The sequence below is a fragment of the Eupeodes corollae genome, chromosome 1 (genome assembly GCF_945859685.1).
Source record: "Eupeodes corollae chromosome 1, idEupCoro1.1, whole genome shotgun sequence".
Lineage (NCBI taxonomy): Eukaryota > Metazoa > Arthropoda > Insecta > Diptera > Syrphidae > Eupeodes > Eupeodes corollae.
In genome coordinates this window covers 276890513-276916666 of record NC_079147.1, presented here as the reverse complement: position 1 = coordinate 276916666, position 26154 = coordinate 276890513, and the positions used below count along the sequence as shown (strand labels likewise).

The 26154-nt window shown below is 35.4% G+C and overlaps 1 protein-coding gene across 1 annotated transcript in view; it reads left to right on the top strand.

Annotated features, from left to right (window-relative positions):
• Positions 1-25537, top strand: part of LOC129954264 (trace amine-associated receptor 1) — a 58400-nt gene extending 32863 nt beyond the window's left edge. The window contains 4 exon segments of the mRNA XM_056068071.1: positions 9285-9304; positions 15749-15867; positions 16080-16205; positions 24348-25537. Coding sequence (XP_055924046.1) covers positions 9285-9304; positions 15749-15867; positions 16080-16205; positions 24348-25022 — 940 coding nt within the window. The 3' untranslated portion in view covers positions 25023-25537.
• The last annotated feature ends 617 nt before the right edge of the window (positions 25538-26154 follow it).

Below are 26154 nucleotides of genomic sequence, written 5' to 3'. Positions count from 1 at the left end.
AGGTTTTCGTGTTTTGTTAAAAAAGTGGTCAGTTAATTTCTTCTAAAAACAATTAAAAATTTTCCAACAATAATTTGCACACAATGAAATAGTTTGATTACAAAATCTCTTTTTGATAACTTTATTGGAAAACCAATTTTTAACAATTTTAGTAGCTTTTCTTAAAAGTTTTTATTTCTTATATAAACAATTATAAATTGGATGAATTAAACGAATAAGAAGTCAATTTATTCTATTATTCACTATTTTGTATACATTTTATGGATTTTTATAACAAATTAACTGAATGTCGAAAACAATATTTTCTGTGAGATAAAATTTGTTTGAAACAAATACTTTAAATACTTAAAAAGAAATTTGAGTCGAAAGCCAATTTTTACCAAGTTTTAGTTATTTAGTTATATTTTTAGGTTTTTATTTTTGTAAATAATTCAATTCGATTTTTCTTGAAATTTTACTGAATGTTGAAAACAATATTTCCTACAAGACAAAATTTTTGAAAAAATATTTTGGTCAAAAATCAATTTTTACCAACTTTAAGTAATGCTTTTTTAGGGTTTATTTTTTATAAAAAAAATGCCAATTCCATTTTACTCAAAATTGTACGAGATGTCGAAAACGTTATTCTTTGGAGATAAAATAATTTGTTGTTCTTATTATATTCGAGGTGACAAATATGTTTTTTCTTTTTAACTTTCCATAGGAAGTTATTGTAATGGTTCCGATTTTTCGAACTGAACATTTTGACATTTCTCTTCGTCAAGGTACGTAGAGTCGAAATAAAAGATTTTTAGAAAGATGTCTTTGCGCGCTGAGTACGTACGTTCGCGACGTTTTTTTTTGTCGTCCATAGTTCAAAAACCAATAGAGAAATCGTTTTTAAATAAATTTTGTTATACAAACAATAATAATGCAGACAAAGAAAATTGGGCGTTTTTTTTACCATAGCTGTTCAAAAAAAAGGTGGACATTTTGGGTAACCGTAAATATCTCACGAACCAATGACTCTGGAGACTTGAATTAAATTGTATATTATATATTGTAACATGGCACCAAACAGATAGATTTCAATTAATCGGTTTTTTTTATACATCAAAAAAACTGAAAAAAAAATGTTTGTCACCTCGAACATTTTACGAATAAAAAATGATTTTATTCCCAAAATATTTTTGTGCAACGAAAAATAACGTTTTTAACATCTAGTAAAATTTTGAGAGAAATCGAATTGACAGTTTTTTTATAAAAAATAAAAACCTAAAAAAACATTAGTCAAAGATGGTAAAAATTGATTTTCCACTCATATATGTTTTCAAAAATTTGAGATTATGGCTTCCAACTAACTGTATCTTATAAAAACAATTGTTGGCTTCACATCCCTCCTTTTTTCTAAAGCCGTAACTTCAAGTTTGAGGAATGTTGTAATTGTTTCGAAGAAGAACACTGCTGTGGAATCTGGTGAAACAACTACAGCAGCAGATGGATCAACATCTACTATAGGAACTGAACTTTCTTCTATATCCGATAATGGAATTTTCTAAATGTACGATCGTTGCTCTAAACAACAACGTCACTACCCTTCTTCTTAATTACCTCGTACATTTCTGGTCCGAATTGGTCAGTTACCTTGTTAGGAATATCGCAAGATTTTGCACCTCGAACAATATCAGCTCTCTGTTTACCCTTTTATTTATTAATAGAGTCTGGATCCGTCTTGTATAGATGGAATTTCATCTCGGATCACTCTGTTGAAGAACAGTTCTGATGGAGCCTTATAACCCGTTCTGCCATGAGGTGAAACGTTGTGCATAAGGATGGATTTAAGGATTTTTTTTTATAATCCAAACCCTTCGTATTAGCAATGTGTAGTCTTTTTAAGATTGAGCGATTTAAGTTTTCGACTTCTCCATTTGCCTGGGGCCTATAGGGTGGAGAGGATATGAGTTTGATGTTATTGTTTTCACAGTAATTCTTAAACTCCTGACTCACAAATTGGCAACCATTGTCGGCCCTTATAGATGCCGGGTATTCAATAGCACTTGAGGTGATTTTCTTTATGAACTTTAACTCATGGTACCGTGAATAGTAATGTATGACGGGAAAAACGAAATCATTGTTTGGTAGTGGTCGAAGAAAATCCATGGCAAGGCAAATCCAAGGTCTTTCACCCACTTCTCAACATCTCGATCAATAAGAGGCCACGATACTTTTGAACGGACTCTGCGTTTCATTACGGTTTCGCATGGATGACCTTCATGGGCGAGTTCTAAAACCTTGAATCTCAATCGACACGGGATAACCAGCTTCACTCCTCGTAAAAGAATGTTACCTACAGTGCTTAGCCCCAACCGAAATGGAAAAAAACGGTTGTTGGTATTTGTATTTCAATTACTTGTTTTGACACTATTCATAGTTTCCACCAGCTCAGGATCCAAGTTGGAATTTTCTGAAATTTCAGAAATTGTTAAAGTTTTTGGGGCTGTTTCTTCAATGATGGTACAAATATTCTGTTCACAACGCTCGTCGAAGGATTGGCACTGGTCCAAGTTACATAGTCTGTAGAATGAAACTGCAATGTTGAATTTCCCTTAGTGGTATATGATTCGAAATTTGAAGGACTGTAAACGCAAAACTCAACATTCGATATGAGCTGGGGGCTTAGATGACGGCTTAAAGAAGGTTTCAAGAGGCTCATGGTCCGTAACAAGCTCGAACTCAATACTAGCTACGTAATAGTAAAATCTCTCTACTCCCCACACCAACGCAAGACTTTCCTTTTTCTTTTCCGTTTGCGTATATCGTCTTTCTACATCTGACAGGCTCTTACTCGCAAAGAAAACAACTTGAGGCTCATTCCCCTTGAACTGCAACAAAACAGCTCCCAATGATACCGAACTTGCGTCAGCTATGAGTCGAATTCTCTTCTAAGGATTGAAATACGCCAATGTTATAATTTTCGCCACTTGTGTTTTCAGTTTTTGAAACACATCATGGTGCTTGGTTCAGAGAGATCACTCAATTCTGGGATAAATTTCCCCAGGTAAGGCACCAGACCCAAAAAAGTCCTGGTCTCTTCTTTGTTTATCGGAGCTCTGAAACCTAAGACGGTGTCTATCTTATCTTGATCTGGCGAAAAACCCTCGGGAGTCAAAATATGTCCCAAAAACTTCATTTTCTTAGCTCTCCAGAGACATTTATCGTCGTTTAATAGGACATCATTGGCTTTAAAGATCTCAAGGACCATCTTCAGACAATCGTCATGTCCTTCCTCTGACAATCCAAAGACAACATCATCTATGAAAATAAGTACGTTCTTGAACGGCGCTAACAATTTTTCCATTTCTCTTTGAAATATTCCGGGGCTGCATGTAGATATTAATGAACTGGGACCCAAAATTGGTTCAATTATGTCTTGAATCTTACACCTGACCTTTTCTTCAAGAGCAGACGGGATTCTACTCATCGGTTTCTGAACAGAAGGAATAGCTTCATTTGTGGACAGGGAGATCGACACACCTTTAATTTTTGAAAAAGGTTTTGGTTTAACGGATTGTATTTGGTTGACTTCTAGTCCCAATTTTAAAACACGCAACTTAATAGCCGTATCTTTGCATAAAAGTGATTGACTTCCGTTCTCAACGAAGAAATCACATCAAAATCAACTCTTAATCATATTGTGGCTTCGAAAATACTCTTTATTTTGAGTAAATCTTGACCAGCTGTTGCGTTATAAATGAACGCAACAATTTCTTTAAACATTTAATTTTAATTAAAGTAAAAAAAAATGATGCATTTTGCATCCACTTGCACACTTTTTTTTTGTTTACAATTTTCGATCTGACAACTGTCATATTCCTTCTACACGAGGATGAGAGAGAGCGGGACGGCCATAGTCCTTCTGACCATGGTTCTCTCTGTCATTTTCGTGAGGAAAAAAATACCAAGTCTCGTTTCAGGTTTCAAATAAGGATGGTTTCCATGGAAGTGAAACCAAACCAGATGGACGGTCTGGTCCAGACGTAAAGTTTCATGAGAAGTCACTCCAAGTGGAGAATGGCCTACGGCCCAACTTTAACTCTTTAGAAAACTTTTTTTTGTAAATTTATATTCTTTAATTATTAATTTAATTAATTAATTTAATTATTTTGTTCATGTTGTTATAAAAAAAAAAATTGAAAGAAGAATTGTAATACAAAAAAAAAGATTTCATAAATTTTTGGACGATTAAGTTTCGGGAAACTTAGTTCGGGGTTTAATTAACAGATACCAATTTGTAATTATCTTTTTTTTTCTTTCGCGCGGTTGTTTTGAAGATAAAGTTAAATTTAAAGTTAAAGTACAGATTTTTCTCGATCTTAAATTTCATAGTCATTGTTCGATATCAAGGTAGAAAGTGGGGCTGGCTGAATGCAGCTCCTGGAATCGTCGTGACCTGGAACTGAATCCAGCGGGCGGCGAATTCCAGGATGACTTGCATTTAGCTGTGAGAGAAGAGCGAGTAAGCGGGATCGCGAGAATTTCATCACAAGTTGAGATCAACATGCCGATCTCCGATTGGCTGTTGATGATGTGATTGAAATCCGCCACTCCATATTGGCTGAAAGCTAAAATGGCGGGAGAGGTAAAGAAGAGATAGGACAGATCTTGAGATCTGGCCGTCAATTCTTGTCAAACTTTCAAGGAGTGCAGATAACAAAATTTTTTGAGAAATTCGAACAAAGAGTGTGAAAAAAAAGAGATTGAGAAAAATTACAAAAAAAAAAGTGTCGGGACTGAGGAAAAATAAAGAAGGAAAAGGAAGTTCGTTGCTAGTTTGGGATTTTCAAAAAAAAAAGATAAGTACAAATTGTATTGGTTCTGTGTAAAATCGTTTTGACAATTCATTTTTTTATTCTTTTTTTTAATCCCCAATTTATTGATGGGAATTTAGGCCTTAACGGTCCATAATTTATGAAATCTTTTGTTTAATTGTTTGAAAAGATCCTGAGTTTTCATCCTGCTTTTTGCAAGGTTTCTCAGGCATATTTAAGTTAATAAACATATCTTAAAAGGTATCCATTTTGTTCTTTCTTTTGTTTCTATCGTGGTTTTATTATTGTGTTGGTTTTTTTTTTTTTTTTCTTCTTAAAGGTTTGCAATTTCCTTTTTTTTTTATTTCAGAGAAAAAAATTGCTGGCGCCCCTTTTCTTACTTAACGTAAGAACGCCCCTGTGGCAAATTTTTAATCAAACAATAATTTTGATATCAACGTGATATCATATCCATACGCAACTTTATCAATCGATTCATCGATTGATTGTTAATTGCTGAACCCACCCCTTTCTGAGCTCGTCGTGGTGGCAGCACTTAAATTGCTGCCTGTTGCAATTTTTGCCTCGTCGCTTATTCGCCGCTGTCGTTTGACAGCTCGATATAATCCTTTTAATTCGGTTCTTGTTTTTCTTCGCGGTTAATTTGTTTAATTTTATTTTCGTTTAATTTCATTTTTTTTAATATTCGGCAAAATATATTGCAACAAATTGGCGCCCAACGTGGGGCTTGTAAAAGAAAAATTACTTCATTCTTCTGGAAATCTTGTGTGGAAAAATTTACTTGTTGTTTTTGGGAATCGTGTGCTGTGCCTTGGTGTCTGGTTTTTCTTTAGCTAAGTTTTGTGACCTTTTGTTCTTGTGTTTTATCATTGAAAGTTTTACTAATTCTTTTTTGTTTTCCTATAGGATATTTGTGAAGTGGAATAAAGGAAAAAATCTTGTGCCGGGGAGTTGAAACAGCGGTGGGAATCCTCAAAAAGTAACCCCATTTGGTTGAAGGTTTTCAGTATTGAATTGAGTGAGTGTTTCTTTTTCTTTTTTGTTTTTTTTTTCTTGATAAAATTGAAAAAAGAATTAATTTGATTAAGCATACAATATATAGACAAATACATATATAGTTATATTGACCAGTGATAGTGGAGATTTGGGGTTGATCTTGAAGGTGACCTTTTGATCATTTTGATATAACTATATATATATATATAAATAATACATATATTCAAAATCCTTATTTTTGGCGGTAATAATTTCAATTTATAATTTTTAATTGGTGTTACCAGAGTAATTTATTTTTGTGTTTTCTTAAAATTGAATGCGATACAAATTTTTTCTTATTAATAGTTTTTGTAGGTTTTCTTAAAATTTAGTTGAGTCTTATTAGTGTTACCATAGTAATTTTTTTTTGGTTTCCCAAAATTTATTTTAAATAATTTAGCTGGTGGTATCATTTTGATTTTCTTTTAGTTTTTTTTAAATTTATTTGATTTCCTTTTCTTTCCGTACTGGGTTACCTTATTAATTTTTTTTTATTTCTTTGGTTTTTCTTTAAATTAATTTTAAAATAATTTCGCTAGTGTTATCGTATTGATTTTCTCTTAGGATTTCTTAAAATTTACTTGATCTTTTGTTGGGGTGACCATATTGATTTTTTTTAAGTCCTTAAAATAATTTCAATATTACTCTTTTCTGGTGTTACCATATTGTTTTTTTTTGATAATTTTTTTTGATATTGGATATAGTTGAGGTTGAGAATTAGAGTTTCTTTTTAAGGTGTTCTTTTTGTTAGTATTGATCGTTTTAAATTTTGTTTTACTTTAATTGGACATAGTTGCCATCGTTGGTTGATTCAGTTAAAAGGGTGGTTTTATTTTTCAACGCTTTTAAATACAATTTTGTTGTAGTTTTCTTTTAGGAAATATTTTTGTTAGGATGGATATTAATAGGCTTTCCAAAGAAGAACTCGTTTATGAGTTGCGGGCTAGGGGCCTGAAGGAAGGGTCTAAAGTTGATGAGATGAGGATGACTCTCAGGGCTAGTCGTATGCTGGAACGAACTGGTTCAATTTCTTCGGATAGTCCTCACTATCCATATTCATTTGAAGAGGATTCAAAGGCGGTTAGGGCGAAAGTTTTAGAAATTAGGGACTTGCTTCCGAATGTGTCGAAAAATCCGAAGTCGTCGGATTATCAGAAAGTGTTGACAAAAATCGAGTGGTCGTTGGGTAGGATCTCTAGGGCTAAGGCCGAATCGTCGGATGAGGTTAACGAGGTAGCGGATTTAAGGGGGGAAATTTTGCTTTTGATGGCGAAATTGTCCGAGGTAGAGGAGGTGATGGAACCTCCTAAAAATGTTAATAATAATAATGATAATAATCAATCAACAATGTCGACAGCAGATTTGGAAGCGCCAGCTGCGTCAGTCGGCCAACGAACGAGCTCTAGTGGGTTCCAAATACAGGGTGATTCACCCCGTGACCGGAACCCCGAGCGACCATATAAGTGGAACGTGCAGTTCTCTGGTGAACGGTGTGGTTCATCAGTGAACTCTTTTATTGAAAGAATAGAAGAATTAAGGGAGGCTCGCGGTGTTTCGGAAGAAGCAATTTACAGGTCAGCGGTGGATTTGTTTACTGGGAAGGCGCTCCTCTGGTTTAGGGCGATTAGGGACACGGCTTCAACATGGAAAGAGTTGGTTAGGGAATTGAAGTTGGAGTTTTTGCCCTCCAACTATGATGATCTCTTGTTGGATGAGGTCAGGCGTCGAACCCAGGGTAAGGAAGAGTCAATAGGCATGTACGTTGCGCTCATGCAGACTCTCTTCAAACGTTTTTCGGAGCCTCTGAGTGAGAATAGAAAGTTGGCTATTCTCATGAAGAATATCGCTCCATTTTACCAGACACAGCTAGGTTTAGCTGACATTAAGTCAGTCAATGATTTGGTGGCCTTGGGCAGAAGGCTGGAAACCATTGGGGCAAATGTCGAGTCGTTCGTTCCTCCACCCTCTTATCGCAACAGGTCGGCTTTGGAGCCGGATGTTGCTTATATCGCCTCGGTATCGGATACTCGAGTTGCGGTTAATCCTGACCCCCCTCCGAATAGAAACAATCGTTGTTTTAAGTGTAACCGGGAAGGCCATTTCGCTAATTCCTGTTCCGCTCCTAGGCGCTGCTTTGGTTGTGGTACTGTAGGGACCACAAGACAAAATTGTAGACGCTGCTCGTCGGGAAACGGGCAACGGACTCTTGGGCCAGCAGGACAAGAGCGCCGGCGTCAGAGTTAGGAAGGTTGCCTGCTGGCGACCAGTTGGCTTACAAAGTTAGGTTAGGTTTCACGTTAGATTCAAGCGGTACAGATAGACGTCCGTTTTTAGGAGTTAATATTTATGGTTTTAGGTTTTTAGGATTACTAGATTCTGGAGCATCGCGAACGATTATTTGTAGGGACGCATGGCATGTTTTAAAAGATTTAGGATTACAATTAGATAGTTCAAATATTAGGGAAGTTCATTTAGCAGATGGTGCAGGTATAGGAGTTTTAGGAATAGTTAGAATACCCATTGTTGTAGAGAGTAGGTCAATTTTGATTGAATGCTTAGTCATTCCCAACCTACCGCATGCTTTGATTTTGGGTGCCGATTTTTGGGCATTATCGGGTATAGTCCCGGATTTACGTTCAAACATGTGGAGTTTTTCGAACCAGGAGATAGTGGCTTCGATAGATACTACGTCTATCACAGAGGAGTCTGAGTTAGACGAGGATCAGAAAGGGAAACTTAAACATTTAGTCGAGAATGCTTTCAAGAATATGCCAGAGGGATTAGGGGTAACAACAATGGTAGAACATGTCATTAAAACTTCTTCTGAGCCGATTAAACAAAGGTATTATCCGGTTTCACCGGCAATGCAGGAACATATAGATAGATCACTTCAGGAGATGTTGGAAGAGGACGTCATTGAGAAATCAAACAGTCCATGGGCTTCCCCAATTGTTCTCATTAGGAAAAAGGATGATAGTTTTAGGTTTTGTGTCGACTTTAGGAAGGTTAACCAGGTGACAGAAAGGGATGCGTATCCGTTGCCGATAATTTCGGCTATTTTAGATAAACTTAGGAATGCCAAATTTTTAACATCGTTGGACATTAAGTCCGCTTATTGGCAGATACCAATGGCAATGGAATCGCGGAAATACACTGCTTTTACGGTACCTGGTAGGGGTCTATTTCAATTCAAAAGAATGCCTTTTGGATTACACAACGCGCCTGCAACATGGCAGCGTTTCATCGATAGTGTGTTAGGGCCTGAGTTGGAGCCATTCGTTTTCGTGTATCTGGATGATATCATTATCGTCACAGATACATTTGAAAAACATTTAGAGATTTTAGGTGAGGTTCTTAGGAGATTACGAGAGGCGGGGTTGAAAGTAGGCCGCGACAAATGTAATTTTTGTAGACCTTCTCTAAAATTCTTAGGTTATGTAGTCGACAAAAACGGGTTACACGTAGACCCGGAAAAAGTTGATGGTATGATCAAAATACCAGCACCTAAAAATGTAAAACAAGTTAGGAGTTTCATAGGGACAGTTTCATGGTACAGACGCTTCGTACCGAATTTCGCTACACTAGTTAGGCCTTTAACAGATTTGTTGAAAAAGAGTAGGAAATTCGTTTGGTCACAGGAATGTGAAGATAGTTTTCGTCAAGCAAAGGAATGCTTAATCACGGCTCCAATTTTGACATGTCCAGATTTCAAGCTTCCATTTGTCGTTCAGACAGATGCATCCGACTACGGCATCGGGGCCGTACTCACCCAAACATTTGAAGAGGGGGAAAAAGTAATTTGTTACTTAAGTAGGTCACTCAATAGGAGTGAAAGAAATTATTCCACTACGGAAAAGGAATGTTTGGCAGTTTTATGGGCGGTCGAGAAGTTACGACCTTATATCGAAGGAGTTCGGTTTACGGTCGTAACGGATCACTATTCTTTAATTTGGTTGAGCAATCTCAAAGATCCACAAGGTAGACTTGCACGTTGGGCAGTTCGGCTGCAACAGTTTGATTTTGAAATCATTCATAGGAAAGGGAAAGAACATGTAGTACCAGACATGTTATCTCGGGGAGTTCCAGAGTTAGCTGGGATTTCAGATGAGGATAAGGACCCTTGGGTGGCTAAGATGGTTTCGTCAGTTGAGTCTAATCCGTTAGCTTTTCCGAATTGGAGAGTAGACAATGGCAGGTTATACAAATTTGTAAAGTCAAATCATGTGATCGTGCACGACAATAACGAAGAGTGGAAGTTAGTAGTCGGAAAGAAAGATAGGTTAGGAGTGTTGAAAGAGTGTCACGATAGTCCACTAGCGGGACACATGGGGGTTAGAAAAACGTTCGCGAGAGTAGGAGCTAAATATTATTGGCCTAAGATGAGAGTAGACGTCACCAAATATGTTAGGAAATGTAGTACATGCCAACAAGTGAAACCGATCAATGACAAGCCAGCCGGTCTTATGACTGAGAGAGTAGGAGCATCATCTCCTTGGGAGATGATTAGCGTCGATTTAGTAGGGCCCTTACCTAAGTCCAACAGAGGATTTATGTATATTTTAACAGTAGTAGATTATCTTACCAAATTTCCCTTATTGTTTCCACTCAGGACAGCCACCGCAAAGGCGGTATGTAAAGAGTTAGAAGATAATGTTTTTCTGTTATTTGGAGTTCCCAAAATTGTCATTTGTGACAATGGTCCGCAGTTCAAGAGTAGGGAGTTGAGGACACTTTGTGAAGGTTATTCGTCGAAAATTAGGTTTACTCCGCATTACCATCCACAGGCTAATCCTGCCGAAAGGATTAACCAAATTATCAAAACAACCTTAAGAGCGTACGTTTCAGAGAATCATCGAGTCTGGGATTCTCAGTTAGCTAAGGTAGCTTGTGCTATACGCACTTCCCAACATGAAGTTCTAGGTGTTAGTCCGTACTATGCGAACTTTGGGAAAGAGATGTCAACGAGTGGGAATTACGAAGGCATTAGGAGTGAGAGTATTGAAGGGAATAGGAGAGTCGAAGGAGGAACCATTGAAGAACGGTTCAGGAAGTTGAGAATAGAGATAGCTGCAAAATTAAAAGTAGCGGTTAAGAAATCCGCCGAGACATACAATCTCAGGAGGAGAGATACTCAATATCTCCCGAACGACCTCGTATGGCGAAGGAATTTTGTTTTATCCGATGCTGCTAATTACTATGCAGCTAAATTGGCACCAAAGTTTGTGGGCCCATTTAAAATCTCTAAAAGGTTATCTCCTTGGACTTATGTTCTTGTAGATGACAACGGCAAAGATCGTGGCACTTGGCACATAAAAGATCTGAAGCCATTTACGTCGTTATCGGAAAATTAATAAATATTGGAAGTCCCTTTTTAAGTAATGTTTCTATCTCGTGATTATTAAACGAGAGAACTTTTTTTTTAGTAATCTTGTTTGTGTTATGAACAAACACCTTTTCAAGGAGGAAAGGGTGGGATTTGTTGCGTTATAAATGAACGCAACAATTTCTTTAAACATTTAATTTTAATTAAAGTAAAAAAAAATGATGCATTTTGCATCCACTTGCACACTTTTTTTTTGTTTACAATTTTCGATCTGACAACTGTCATATTCCTTCTACACGAGGATGAGAGAGAGCGGGACGGCCATAGTCCTTCTGACCATGGTTCTCTCTGTCATTTTCGTGAGGAAAAAAATACCAAGTCTCGTTTCAGGTTTCAAATAAGGATGGTTTCCATGGAAGTGAAACCAAACCAGATGGACGGTCTGGTCCAGACGTAAAGTTTCATGAGAAGTCACTCCAAGTGGAGAATGGCCTACGGCCCAACTTTAACTCTTTAGAAAACTTTTTTTTGTAAATTTATATTCTTTAATTATTAATTTAATTAATTAATTTAATTATTTTGTTCATGTTGTTATAAAAAAAAAAAATTGAAAGAAGAATTGTAATACAAAAAAAAAGATTTCATAAATTTTTGGACGATTAAGTTTCGGGAAACTTAGTTCGGGGTTTAATTAACAGATACCAATTTGTAATTATCTTTTTTTTTCTTTCGCGCGGTTGTTTTGAAGATAAAGTTAAATTTAAAGTTAAAGTACAGATTTTTCTCGATCTTAAATTTCATAGTCATTGTTCGATATCAAGGTAGAAAGTGGGGCTGGCTGAATGCAGCTCCTGGAATCGTCGTGACCTGGAACTGAATCCAGCGGGCGGCGAATTCCAGGATGACTTGCATTTAGCTGTGAGAGAAGAGCGAGTAAGCGGGATCGCGAGAATTTCATCACAAGTTGAGATCAACATGCCGATCTCCGATTGGCTGTTGATGATGTGATTGAAATCCGCCACTCCATATTGGCTGAAAGCTAAAATGGCGGGAGAGGTAAAGAAGAGATAGGACAGATCTTGAGATCTGGCCGTCAATTCTTGTCAAACTTTCAAGGAGTGCAGATAACAAAATTTTTTGAGAAATTCGAACAAAGAGTGTGAAAAAAAAGAGATTGAGAAAAATTACAAAAAAAAAAGTGTCGGGACTGAGGAAAAATAAAGAAGGAAAAGGAAGTTCGTTGCTAGTTTGGGATTTTCAAAAAAAAAAGATAAGTACAAATTGTATTGGTTCTGTGTAAAATCGTTTTGACAATTCATTTTTTTTATTCTTTTTTTAATCCCCAATTTATTGATGGGAATTTAGGCCTTAACGGTCCATAATTTATGAAATCTTTTGTTTAATTGTTTGAAAAGATCCTGAGTTTTCATCCTGCTTTTTGCAAGGTTTCTCAGGCATATTTAAGTTAATAAACATATCTTAAAAGGTATCCATTTTGTTCTTTCTTTTGTTTCTATCGTGGTTTTATTATTGTGTTGGTTTTTTTTTTTTTTTTCTTCTTAAAGGTTTGCAATTTCCTTTTTTTTTTATTTCAGAGAAAAAAATTGCTGGCGCCCCTTTTCTTACTTAACGTAAGAACGCCCCTGTGGCAAATTTTTAATCAAACAATAATTTTGATATCAACGTGATATCATATCCATACGCAACTTTATCAATCGATTCATCGATTGATTGTTAATTGCTGAACCCACCCCTTTCTGAGCTCGTCGTGGTGGCAGCACTTAAATTGCTGCCTGTTGCAATTTTTGCCTCGTCGCTTATTCGCCGCTGTCGTTTGACAGCTCGATATAATCCTTTTAATTCGGTTCTTGTTTTTCTTCGCGGTTAATTTGTTTAATTTTATTTTCGTTTAATTTCATTTTTTTTAATATTCGGCAAAATATATTGCAACACAGCGTACGCTCTAAACTTATTTTCCGACTTGTTGCGAACATTCCATATAATAGCATTTTCATCATTTAATGTTTCCCAATCTTTCTCTCTCAAAAGGTTGAATCGAGTCTATAATGATCGTGATAAAAGTTCACTCAATCCGACACTTAATCAACTCATCTGAAGATCCTACAGAGCCCGACACGATGTGGACGCTTTCTGAAGCCTTAAAGCAACCGTGTTCTACAAAATCCCCAGAATTATTTTCCATAACTTCGTCATTAAATTTCTCAACAAAGCGAATCTTAGAAAATCCCATACGGTGCCTTTTTGTTTCTTGAGACCAATGCGCTTAAACCTATTATACACGACGAATTTTGTTTTGGTATTCTATACATGTTTTACCGAAGTCACATTTGGAAGCATGATTTCTCAATTTTAATGCGAACTTGCCAAACATTTTTATCCCTGTCTGGCTTTAAAGAACGAAACAAATGACGGTAAAAAATGGAATTTCTTTTTTGCGAAAAATAATTGTTCAGTTTTTCAATCAACACTTTAACAATGTTATTTCCATCCCACTCTGCTTCTTCAACGAGCGCTCCTGGTAGATTGAAAAATACGTCTTGCAATTGAGGTCCACCCAGATGTAGTAGTTTGTTTCTTTTCTTTCTAGGGTCGATTATTTCCTCTGATTCCAAATAAAGATTGAATGCTCTCAACCACTTCTGCCATCCCGACCTTATGAGAGACTTCTCTATCACCTCACAGAAGAAAGGAGTGATTCCAGATGTTGTCATAACTCCCAAATGACCGTCCAAAATCGCAATTAAATGCCTTTCAGTGGATACTCAACGCAATTGAATGCAAATTCTTTCTATGTATAGAATACCAATCATACCTCTTTTTTTTCAATAATTTAATGCTTGAAACTATTTTAAAAATAATAAATTAATACTTTTTCTTTACTTTGCTTTTTCCAAATTATACCTTTTTCTTATTTTATTTCCCGAAATTAAATGCTTACAAGTTAAAACTTATTAAAACCTTTCCCAGTTCCGCAATTCAATGCTACAAATATGGATATTTCTACCTGTTTATTTTTTTATCTTCGAAATTTAGTGCTTTACTCAAAAACACTCTATATAAAGATATAAATCCTTCGTACGTATCACCCTCCAAAACGCAGCTCAAATCAGTCTTTATCAATCCTTCCGGCCTCCCCTAGAAACACCTCAAACCGAAAATAAAAACTTATTCTAAGAAAAGTGAAACACTCATAACCAATTATTTCGAAGATTAATGGTCTCTGGCTCTAATCTTTCCCTTTGGCTTTCGAGTTGATTCAAATAATGTTTATATGTTTTATAAAAGTAGCTCAAGAATTTTCAAGGGAGATTTGTTTTGGGTTAAAACTGATTTTTGGGAAAACTACTAGAGTGCAATTTGTTTGGTTTTCAAATCCTGAAAATGGCAAGCACTGCAAATATTTTATATGCTAAACATTCGTTTTTATTCGAAAATTAAAAAAGGGAAAAACTGAGCTTACGAGTATTTTCAGAGAGATTGAGACATAATTGATTAATTTTAAATACTTCACTTGTAAGCAATATTTTGTTGGAAGAGCTCCTGCGCGGGTAAGCTATTGATAAAATAATAACTTAAAACGAAGTGCGTAGAACTGTAATTCCAGAGGTCTTGGGTTCAATCAGTACCTGTGCCATCTACAGTTTTCCTCATCTGTACTGCCTCTTGCAAGGAATTGACAAATCTTCCAAGAGTAATTCTTGCCATGAAAAGTGCTTTCCTTCCGGACAACATTACTTCGAAAACAGGAAAAACAGGAACAGGGATGAAAAATATAAATACATATAAATTAATTTGTAAAAATATAAATTCAATTCTAAAAGTGTTTTAAATTTATGAACTAAAAACCACAAATAAAAAATACATAGCTCTTCAAACAGTATTTTCAACAAATCTTATTTCCGTTTGCTTTTTTCTGTGAAATTTTCATGATATAAGTCCATCCTTTGAATCATTGTATGCAAACTCTTAAAGATCTTTCGAATAACCGTTTTTTATTCATATTCTACCTAACTTCATTCTCATATTCGATGAATTTCTATTCTCCTAAGACGGCGCGCAACGTAAATCAAAAAACATTTTAGATTCAAAGTAAATCAATTCAATTTACGAAGAAAAATGTAAACAATTACAGCCAAAAAATCAACCTTTACTATTTTTGACAGATTCTTTGTTCCATTTAAGCCACATTTTAAAAAAAGCTTTTCCTAAATTGATTGATTTATTTTGAGTTTAAAATTATTTTTGTTCCCCGTCGGGCGCCATTTTATTGAAACACGAAATTAAAAAACAAACAAAACCTCTGTATCAATTTTGATTAAGTGAATATTGTGTTGAAAAACCCACAATTTTTTTTATTGTAGGTTCCTCTATATCACCCTGTATTGTAAAGAATATTTTCCAATTAATGACTATCAAAATAATAACTTGTCCAGCCGGCCGGCCGGTGTGGTGGTAGTCGTTTGTCGGCGGCCGGTGTGGAAGCTTTTACATAGTTTGTTAAATTCACATCAATATTTTCCATTTTGTCTTCTTTTATATTCATAGATTGTTCCGATTCAAGAGAAGCAATTGAACAACGGGTCAACATCCCGATCAATGGCCGCCATGTCCTTGGGCTTTATTGTGATGGTAACGCCCTGGACAATACAGGAAATTGTGACTGCGTGTACTGGGTCCAAGGTAACTTTTATTTTGGTTGTTTCATGCTTCATAGTGTTTTGTATGTATGGATGTATGTATTTTCTCAGGTATAGTTGGTAACTATGTATTTAACAACTTTTTACCTAGAAACCGTTATTCTATCTTCTGTGTGATGTGAAACTATGAACCAAAAAGTGTGCATCGCACCATGAAATGGAAATTTTAATTGTTTTCACCCTTTTTCTTTGCAGCTTCCGCCGTTTTTAGACTTCATTGTTACATGGACTGCGCTTAGTAATAGTTTTTGGAATCCATTTTTGTATTGGCTGCTGAATTCGCAGTTCCGGAGACTCAGTCGCCATTTACTGCCGAATCGGGTAAGCTTTCAAACAATAATAAAATGTATAAATGTGATGTGGAATTATAATTTATGATGTGTGGCATATTTTCAATTTTTATTGATTAATTGAAGTGAACTTTAATTGATAAAAATGATTTGCGTTCAAGTGATTCATCAAGCGACTCTTAATCACCATGCAGCCATCTGTAGAATTTCGCTATTGATACTCGATTTTGATATGATATTGACGGATATCCGGTCCGGAATTTATTTTATATAGTTCCACAAAACGCTCGTAAATATGGGTTCTATTCATTTCATTTGTCGTTGTAATTTATTATCTTCATCCGAGTTGAATGTAGAAGAATAAATATTTTATTTTTTGCAGTAAAGAATTTATTTCCATTCAAAATGTGTGATGGCCTAGAATCGAGAATAACAAAAAATATTAAAAAGAAGATTGACTGTTGTAGTCGTAGTAAGCTTTTCCAATATTTCAAACCTAAACGTTCTAAGCTAAAATTCCTTTCATTGATAGACGTTAAAAGAAGATTCAATTCTAACACATTATGCCCACTAAACTTGCCCTTCGACCTCATTTACAACAAACTGAAGAATGAATCTCCTTTAACAAAACTTTAATGTGTCCCTGGCTATAAGGAGTTACTTCCGCTATAAACAACTTCAATGCTAATTGAAATGGCCCTTGTCATAAAAAAAGAGTATCTTCAACACAAAAGATTTTTTCGGGTCTTCAATCACAAACAAAACTAAATTTCATTCTCTGTAAGTTGTAAATATTTTACCATAAGGAAGTACCACCTCTGTTCACTTAGCCTTTGAACACAAAATGACAGAAGGCCACCATTACCGATCAAAGGAATATTGTGTTCAAATAAAAAGGAAAGGATTTTTCAAAAATATAAAAAAGTCCTTTGGAAAATATCCAATTCAACCCAAGCTCCTCTCACACAACGAACGAGTAATCAACATAATTTCCATAGATATATTCTAACTCAAACAAAACAACAAGAAAAAGGACTCAAGCTATATCTATGAACATATGTAGCATGTCCTTCACCAAAAAGCAACTCAAAAAAAAAAAGGAAGAAGGAAACACATCACTCCTTGGCATTGATGCGAGCACATAACCTTGTGACAATTCATCCTCTGGTCCTTCATATTAAATGCATAGAGTTGAAGGAAATCTTATTCATACTTTCGTGCCATATACCCAAACGAAAAAAACGAAAGAATCCTAAGGAAAAATAAGGACCCATATATCTTTGTATAGCTTTATAGCATAGCTGATGAATAGGTACATGTATACGCACAATTTTTTGACTTTTAGGTCCTTTTTTTCGTTTGCTTTTGAAGCAATTGCTTTTTTGTTGTTGTTACCAAATAAAAATCTTATCCATGACATGGCCATGGCCACGTAGTAGGTGTCACAAAGAAGTATTAAACAAAAAGTAATTGGATTTGACTTCTTTTTTGTTTTTCTTTACGGTTTAAATGCATTAAAATAAAATTTGATTTAGATTTGATTTTATATTATATTTTGTTTTGATAGTACTTTGGGAGGATTTCACCTTTAAAAGGAAATTATTTGCCCAAAATAATGAGATTATATTTAAACGGATGGAAAATTTAAAAATGTCCCCTCTTTTGGCCTTTTAATCATTTAAAGGTTCTATCTTCACGGGGTAAAAATCTAAATATGTTTTCGGGTTTCCAATAAGTGATTGGAATATGATGTTTAGAAATCAATAACAACTTCATTCAAACGAACTCGATACTTAACGAATTATGTGACGTATATTTAAAGCATTGAACTGATTGTGGGGACAAACAAAAAAGTCTTAAAATTTGTATTCATAAGAAGCCAATAAAGAAACTTTTCTTTCAAAATTGTGAATTTTTGAAATAAACATATTTCTCCCATTTACCGTGAAAATTGCTTTATTTTTTAATAAGTATACCGCCAGCCAAAAACCGAATCGCTAAGACTAAACGTTGAGAATGGTCCAGTTTTTGAACAACCATTCCCCAAATTTGACAATTCTACTTGTTAACGTAAAAATGGCTTATCACTAAAAATGAATTTTCAATGAAAATCTTGATTATTTTGAGGCAGTTCAAGGGCCAACTAGCAAAGACACGACCTGTGTTAGCTTTAAGGGCTTTGAGGGGCAAGTAATTTAGTTTTGCAAACTGTGACTTCAAAATAGTTTAAATTTTTTTAGTGAAAATTTGACCATTTCAATGCAGTTTTGAAACGTGCATCCTTCTAGTTGTGGTGCAAAGTGGTTTAAAATAAATGAATTAGGTGGGACAACAGTCCTTTGAAAACTACGGCCTTGTGACTTATTTTTTTTTATAATAAGCACACACTCAAGGGGATATTACTACCCTTATTATGCAGAGGCACAGTGCGAGCACTAGGAAGAGGAGAGAGGGTTTAAAAGGAGATATCGGTGCACATTGGTTTCGAATTACAGAATATTGCAATGACTAGGAAAGACAGAGTGTGGTAAGGCATTCCACATGCGCGTAGTACAGCTAAAGAACGAATCCTTGTATTTGACAGTACGGCCGAAGTTGGGCTCGAGGGTATACAGATGAACATTCCTAGAAGCTTGAATATTACGGTTGATCTATTTAAGGGGAGAAATGCAACTAGCTATTTCACTAGAGCATAATCCTTTAAAATATCGATAAAAAAGGGTCAGGAAGAGACCATACGACGATGTTCAAGCGAAGTAAATGAACTTATGATGATATTATCATCTATCATTTTAAAAGCTCTGCGGTCAATACTATCCCAGAGGCTTAAGTAAGATGCAGGAGCACCAGTTTATAGATGGGAGTTATAATCAAGCTTTGGACATATACGAGTATAAGTCTTGTATATAACAGCCCGATCAGAAGGGGTGAAATATTTCTTGCATCGCCTAAGAAAACCCAAACACCTTGCGGAATTTTTGGCGACATCGCGTATGTGATCATTCCACAAGAGGTGGTTGTTGACACACACACACTAAACCTGAACTAAAAACCAAGTATAGGTAAGCCGGCCAAGGCTTAAAACCCCATCCCGACTACCCACTATCAATGCCCTATAGAAGTCACCAAAACTGGTTCTGCTGCTTCACCCTACCAGTTCGGCGCCGTTCAAACGCAGCACTACTAAACGCCTTGTGTCATGACGTCCCGATTGTACAGGAGTCGCCTATCCACGGTTATTCATCTGAATGGTAGATTAGCAGAACCGCCTATCTATGCTGTATTAGACCGCATTTATCTAAAAAGAGGAATTCCTCTGTTGGAATCAAGCCGCTCAAGCGTGTACTATCAAAATACTCGTAGTTCAGATAGAACGCCCGAAATGTAATTGTTGGTCGAAGATATAGCTCGTGCAATATGACCTCCAACGAATTTTATCACGAAATTGTTAATTCTGTTGCGTCGTTAACACTCTCCACATAAGAAGGAACAACGTTGAACCACACAGGACAACCATAAACGATCATCGACCGTATGAGGACCATTTTTAATTGAGAATGTTGGCAACAAACTTTCTACCGCTAAGCATAACATAAAGAATATACAACAATGGCTTGCTTATGCAAAGCCTGCTCAGTTTTAGGTGAAGACCCTCTTCGGTGTCAAAAGCCTTTTCCAAATCAACCAGACCAGCACCTATGCATTGTTGTTTTGATTTATTCTATTGAATATCAGAAACGAGCTTAGACCAGACGCAGCATGAATTGTGTCATGATCCCGAACTGTTTATCCGGAATTATTTTGTTGTCCGCAGCCCATTTAGTCAGAGCCCTATTAATGATCTTTTCGAAAACTTTGCTGATGCTCGGAAGAAGACTTATAGACCGAAGATTTGACGGGTTGGAGTTGTCCTTTCCCTTTTTCGGGAGAGGATGAACCACAGCGGTCTTCCAATGCACTGGATAATATGCATTGTTCAGTGCATTATTGACGAGTGTGGTGTAAATGTCAATTGCTTCCGTTGGTAAATGTCTTAGTACAACGTTGGATATACCATCGACACCTGCTGACTTGTTATTTTTTATTGAATTGAAGATGAGCTGAAGCTCAACCTTCGTCACTAACAAGGGACTTGGTCCGGTTGGTTTGCTCGGCGATTATGGCATTTGCCAAGGAATCGTCATTGAACCGCATGAAACCGCTGTTCTAAGATCGCCAATGTGTGATATCATTACGGAGGTAAAAGTGATTAAGTAGGGCTTTGTTTTCCAGGTCGTGGTTGGGGCAAATGGTAACATTCACCTTGTCCACTTGGTGGATAGCAGCTCCCACCGCCTCTACTTTTTCCTGCGGATCTTCAATTATGTAAAAGTCATCGTCAAAGATGGCTTCTTCTGGATCTATTTGCGTTGTCCTGAGTTGTTTGAGTCCTGTCAGTAACCCACTCTTGTGCCTACGTTACGTTGTGAGTCAACAGACGTCCATTTGGTCCCGTTCTTTGTACTTTGGTATTGCCCGTTCATCGTTCGTTTTATTGTTTCGTCCATCTGTTGTAAATGTTAGTCAATATCTGTATATGTCAGTTTTCTATTGTTTGGTGGGGCTATGTCACTCGAACGAAGTTCTCTCGCAAGGGCGTTGGTAAATCGAGGCCAGCGCATCTTAATGTCATTGTAAAAGTGCGTTGCAACGTATTTCTACAACTCGATGCGTTCGTTCGAAATCTTCACTAAAGCAGCCTGTCAGCAGTGATCACTTTTGTCCTTCACTGTTTGTAAGTAGTTTCGAGGGTGATTACCCACTTTGTCTGTAATTGTCAATCTGGTGTCGTACAGCAAATGATTAATAAAGGAGCCTCTTGACAGTCTTACGCACTAACCTTCATGTCACGGGTATAACAATTCTTCTTCTGGTATAACTTATAACAGTGTGTAACAAACTTTAAGTGGGGAAAATTAATTTACTTAAATTTTTAAAATGACAAGTTTTGAAATTGAAATTTTGAAACTGAACTCGAAAACTTTTAACATAAAAGTCATCAAACGTTTGGAGTAAATTTAATTACTAAAAGATTGTGGGATGCGACCACACTGATAATTTTCCATCCTGTCTGTCAATGAAAAGGTTTTTAGGTTTTCCTGTTTTGTTTAAAAAGTTAGTTAGTTAAATATTGCTAAAAAATTGATTGATAAAATAGTTTTAGTCATAAACCAGTTTTTATCACTTTTAGTAGCATTTGGGTACTATTTTTTGTAGATTTTAATTTTAAATGAAAAAACTGACTGTTGGATTTTTATACAAAATTTGAAGATAATGTTTTTAATTTTTGAAAATATATTTGAGTCGGAAATCAATTTTTACCAACTTTCAGTATTATTTTTTTTTGATTTTATTTTTTTTATAAAACTGTCAATTCGATTTACTCAAAATTTTACCAGATGTCAAAAACGTTGGTTTTTTTTTTTTCGTAAAATATTCGAGGTGGCAAATATTTAATTTTTCAGTTTTTTTAATTAATAAAAAAACCGTTAATTGGATTTTTTTTTTCAAATAATTACTAGTTGGGTATCACGTTACAATTTATAATACAAAATCCAAGTCAAGTCGAATTATTGATTCATGAGATATTTTGGTATTTTCACCTGTTTTTTAAATTGCTATGGTTAAAAAACCACACACTCAATTTTCTTGAGAGTCATTTCTGCATCTGTATAACAAAATTAATTTGAAGCCGATTTCTTTATTGGTTCTTGAGCTATGAACTACGAAAAAAACTTCGCGAACGTACGGACGTACGCTACGCACGTAAGTACACACGGAAGCACAGACATATCTCTAAAAATCTCATATTTCGACCTTAGGGACCTTGAAACGTCCAGAAATGTCAAAATTATCAGTTTGACAAAACGGACTGCTTACAATAACTTAATATCGAAAATAAAAAATATAGCCCTTTTAAGACAGTGAAAGCGAATATACCCTTGACAACAAATATTCGTTTGATTCCAGAATTTCCACTATATCACATACTCCCGAAAATCTGAAAATCTATTCTGAAATAAAGCGCCCACTCAATCAGAAACTTTGTAAACGGAATCAAGCCAAAAAGTTTTAAAAATTTCAGGAAAACCTTTATCTTCATCAAACGGTTTTTTTAAAAGAAGAAAAACGTATGCCAAAAGGTTGGATGAAATTGTAAAGGCAAAATTTGAAAAGATTCCATGTGTGGTCCTTTTAAAAGCTTTTATAAACTCTGATGCAGAAAAAGCCATTGGGACTTCTTATCAATGGTTGTAGAAAATATTGATAAAAAACGAACTCTTGTTGGTGGAACTTCAAAAAGGACATGCACTAGATAGTATAATTTAATTTTGACTCAAGATTAAAGTCCAAGTTTGCCAAAAAATGGTCTTAAATATATTTTCAATCTGCGTAGAAACGATACGGGCAGTATTCGACAAGATTGCATTTAGCAACGAATTAATCTTAAATCTAGATAAAAGAGGACACCATTTAAGGCAAGTAAATGAATTAAGAGAAAACTCAAAAATATGTGTAAAGGAACACATCGAGTCTTTTTTATTAGTTGATTCACATTATTAGAGATTACGATTATAAAGCAACATCAAGACAACATTGTGATGTATTAACTTTCACTTTAATTTAAGCTTTTATGTCCCAAAGAAAGATCAATGCGGATTGTGTTTGAAATTCGAAAACATGACTTCCAACCGAAAAATAGCTTCAACATTTTAAAATTAACAACATTTGAATAAATAAAAGGCTCGAGTGTTAAAGAAGTAGATAAAATAGCTGCAGAAGCTTCATCAGCTACTGTTACTGCTTGTTGTTACTTCGGGAAAATGCTTTCAACTCCTAGTGCGATCTTACAAGTAAGATATTGCGGTTTCCACTGAAAAATATTTGGACCTAATTTGGTGCCTTCGATATGTATCTTTAAAATCATTAATATCTTGTGGGCCCGAACAAAAAAGTCTTAAAATTTTGAAAAGATCTAGAAAACCAATAAAGAAACTTTTCCTTTTCAAAATTGGGATCGTTGGAAATAAACTTAATAATTTAGAATAAAGAAGGCGTTATTGTTGATTTATCCCTCTTGAGTTCTTGTGTGTTAACTGAACTTTGAGGATTTTGAAACCCAAGTGCTTCAGTTTTGCAAACTGTGCATTTTTTGCATTTTTATATTAAAAATTTAACTATTTCAATGCAGTTTTGAAGAGTGTATCCTTCTATTTTTGGGAGATCGTAGTTTCTACTATAGTCAAATGTCAACAAAAGGTAGCTTTAAAAGTGACAGCTGTCCCAATAGCGGTTTGCTCAAAACTAAAAAAAAATTTATTACAAAACGTTTAGTTTGTCTATTAAAGTTGATGTACTTAAAAATGCAATAAAATCCAACTTCAAAAAATGGTGAAAAGTGGCAACATTGGGTAGCTAACTCAAAAACATTCTCCAAGCTATAGTTTTTGAAATAGCGCCAAATGTTAATTCTATTTTAACATTTTGAAGTTAATAGATGGACACTAATTGGTTTTTATTCGTTTTTTTTGTTTTAAAAAGTCATTCATCGGAGGGCAACTTTTAAACATCATAGAATTCGTTTTCCTTGTAACTTTGATAAATTGTTTTTGTTTTTAAATATTCAAAAACTCAATTTCTTCGAAACAAGTAAAAAAATGTAAAATATGAATGAATCAGCCCGAAAATAAATTGAGTTTGTTTTATTTTTTTTGCTCATTTCTAGAAAATTCTTTAGCTTATTAGGGACATCCCACACATAACTATAAAAGGAACCAAGGTATCCTTTTCAAGACCTGTCATAAAAGCAATTTATCAATTTCCACTTTCTTGATATTCATAGATGTTTGAAAATGCTGTTAATTGGGGTGAATGTTTGTAGCATGATTCTTTGATGGCTGATGGGTAAGGTTTAGAATTTATCTGAAAATTGAAATTATTCTCATATGCAAATACCACATCTGTCGAAAACGGTTTTGATTTCTGGAACTAATATTCAAAACACTCTTTATTGAAAAATGCAATTGATTGATTTGATAATATATATGTATGCACCTACCTTACCGCCCACAACAACATATATACGTTATAATACAATCTTATTAACATAATCAATTTCTATGTATCTTTGCAGTGGTGTCCCGCCGAAGACACACCAGACCACAAGTCTCCCTGCTGCCATATGAACTCTGAATGTGACATAACAACACTACCAATGCCACCGGAGCCGCCAACGTCTCGACCGCCTCACAGTGGTGCTGCTAGCGTCATCGGAGGCCGAATAACCCCTCACCTGCATACGTACTCGCTGCGCAGCCATCACCATCATTATGCCCCACAACACGGCATGCAAAGGCCAGATATCGAAGGCCTCTCCGAGAAATACTGGGGCGAAATACTCGAACGCACTGTCAGTTCGGGTAGTTTACACGCCATGCAGAAATCCTTTTCGTCACCACATCAACCGCATCACGTAACGACATCGTTCAGCAAGAACAGTGATTTGAATCTGACGATTCGCGAGAATGGCAATGGCAATGAAGAGGGCAGCAGTGCCAGCTTTCTGGACAAATTTTCCAGTTCCGAGCCGAAATTGTGTGAGCACATCTACCATCATGATGCAAGTTGTGCCAAAAATAAGGCAACAGCCATGGTGGCGGCGGCAACAGTGTCAACGATTACAAATGGCAGTGGCAGTTGTCAAAACACACATCATCCGGCGGGTAGGAGCATACCCGATATATAGTACGCGGAGGATGTCATTTTGGCCAAGAGTCAAATGATGCATGGAGCGGAATATGTGAAATGAATATGGGTTCTTCTTAGTTGTGACTTTCAAATTCAGCCAAGACCAATGTACCGTTATATATATATATGTTATGTATAGTGAAATCGGAATGGCTTACGGCACAATGGGCTTGAGCATAGTTCGAATTGGAATGGAAGGCATGTTTAGTTCATGTTATATTGTACAGTACACTAACATACTTTCATACCCGTTATGAAGGTTTACAAATATAGGGTGATGTAGATGAAGAAGGCGCACACAGTTAGAGCCACAAGTACGAGGATGAAGATGAGGATAAGGACGTGGAAAAGGATAGATTGGTTGTACGTTTCGTTGTTTGTTGTGTGTTCTCTGTGATTTTGTGTTTGTAATCATATATATGTATGTATGTAGATGCATATATCCTTGTCTGGTAAACGATTTATGACTTTTTGAGTTCTGAGTTTTGTGTGCAATGTATATGTAATATAAAATGATGTAGAATTATTATATAATAATATATAATGGTCTAGGATATTGCATTAAGCCAACAAAAATAATAATTGTGTATTATAGAGACTTAAACATGTTAACATTAAAGTTTAAGGATAAATTTAAGTTTATTTTTTAGTCGATAATCGAAATTAAACGTTTGTAACGAAAAAACAAAGTTCACATCTACAAAAACATAAACGACGCACAAATAAACAGTTTCAATCTTTTTAGCATAAACATATTATGATAGATGAGTTTTTTTATTTATCGAGCTCTTTTCGACAAAAACAAACTTTATTCGGTTTAATAATCACTTATGCTTTGTATCGTTGATTAAAAATGATTATTTATGCTTAAGCTAAGACATGACGATAGCTATCATGGCTTCAAATTATGTTACTTAAGCAAATTTTAATAGTTTGGTTTTCTTTTGTTTATTAAAAATGTGACTCACTAGCAAATGTCGGAGAGGGCTTTGTATTTATTAACCTTGCAACTGAAATTTCGTAGAAACTAAAATGGTTGGATTCGAGCTATAAACTAACCCAATATTCGACAGACCAAATTTTTGCAGGACCAAAAATTACGGCTAATAATATTGCAATGTCCCAAAGGCAGTACGAATTTTTGGTCATTCGTAAAAAATATGAAAAAGTCTTTCTTGGTTCCTACGCTTGTT